The sequence below is a fragment of the Suncus etruscus genome, chromosome 14 (assembly GCF_024139225.1).
Source record: "Suncus etruscus isolate mSunEtr1 chromosome 14, mSunEtr1.pri.cur, whole genome shotgun sequence".
Taxonomy (NCBI): domain Eukaryota; kingdom Metazoa; phylum Chordata; class Mammalia; order Eulipotyphla; family Soricidae; genus Suncus; species Suncus etruscus.
In genome coordinates this window covers 14,680,238-14,681,456 of record NC_064861.1, presented here as the reverse complement: position 1 = coordinate 14,681,456, position 1,219 = coordinate 14,680,238, and the positions used below count along the sequence as shown (strand labels likewise).

Here is a 1,219-nt window from a genome sequence, read left to right as displayed (position 1 = left end):
CTCCTCTCTGGAGATAAATGAATACCTATCAATTACAAATACGTGACTGAATAGTGAAAAGACTTTATTCAGGTGTACTTTTTCATCAAGGTCTCCGAAAAAAATATAACCACTCTTTTCTCTATTAATGATGTTTATACATCATCTAAGATAACTTTAATTCCCCTAAATAAACTCGGAGTGAGTCTAAATACATTTGACTCTTGGTTCCATTTGAAAAACCTAGTTGGGACTAGCCCATCCTGAACAGAACTAAAATAGAACTTTTGGAATTATCCCATGAAAGAGCTTGGTTTTTGTGCCACACCAGGCAGAGCCCAGAGTAACCTGCAATTAGGAATTACTCCTGGTGGTTAGTGGGGATCATATCGGGTGCCAGGGATTGAACCTGGGCCTGCCACAAGCAAGGTTGTACTATCAGCCCAACTCCATGAACTCTAAAGCTGGGTTGTTTTGACAGGTGAAAACTAAATTTAAAAAAAAAGACAACTGAGTTAAAACTCTTTTAAAATAAGATTTGAAAATATTTATTAGTGTTTGATATGAGGCTAAAATTAATGGCTACACAGATAAATATCAGGCTTGCTAATTAAATGATCTCTATGAATGAAGACTGTAAGAGGCAATTTGCCTATAAGTGGAGTAATGAAATAAAAACCCTTTTGTTCGGAGGTTTTTGTGGGATCTACTACGTACTTGCTTTTCATAAATCTTCTGATTCTGGGATGGTAGGTTCTGGAACTGTGGTCTCCTCTGCCGACTCAGTCGTGATCACAATAGGAATATTCTCTGATGCCCATCCCTTAGGACTCCTATTAAAGGACCGTCTGCCAGAAAGAGGGTTGACAAAGGCCATGAACCTGGGATCTGTTGTAAGTAGTAACTCAAAATCGGGAACTTTAAATTTAACCATTTTCGATGCCTTTTCAAAACCTCCAAATGGGATGGCCACTCTGTAGAAAATGGAAAAGAAAAATAAATAGTTGAATTTATTTGCCAACATATTTTTCAGAAAATAGAAAAAAAGTTAATCCACGATAATATAGGAATGTTGCTACATTACATTTCTTTTTTTTTTTTTTTTTTGGTTTTTGGTTTTTGGGCCACACCCGGCGGTGCTCAGGGGTTACTCCTGGCTGTCTGCTCAGAAATAGCTCCTGGCAGGCACAGGGGACCACCTTAGGTCCTGGATTGGCTGCTTGCAAGGCAAACACCGCTG

At 38.6% G+C, this 1,219-nt stretch overlaps 1 protein-coding gene across 1 annotated transcript in view; it reads right to left on the bottom strand.

Annotated features, from left to right (window-relative positions):
• Nucleotides 1–703: 703 nt before the first annotated feature.
• Nucleotides 704–1,219, bottom strand: part of MYOZ2 (myozenin 2) — a 37,404-nt gene continuing 36,888 nt past the window's right edge. The window contains exon 5 of the mRNA XM_049786957.1: nt 704–953. Within this exon, the coding sequence (XP_049642914.1) occupies nt 704–953 (250 nt within the window). The remainder of the gene's footprint in view (nt 954–1,219) is intronic.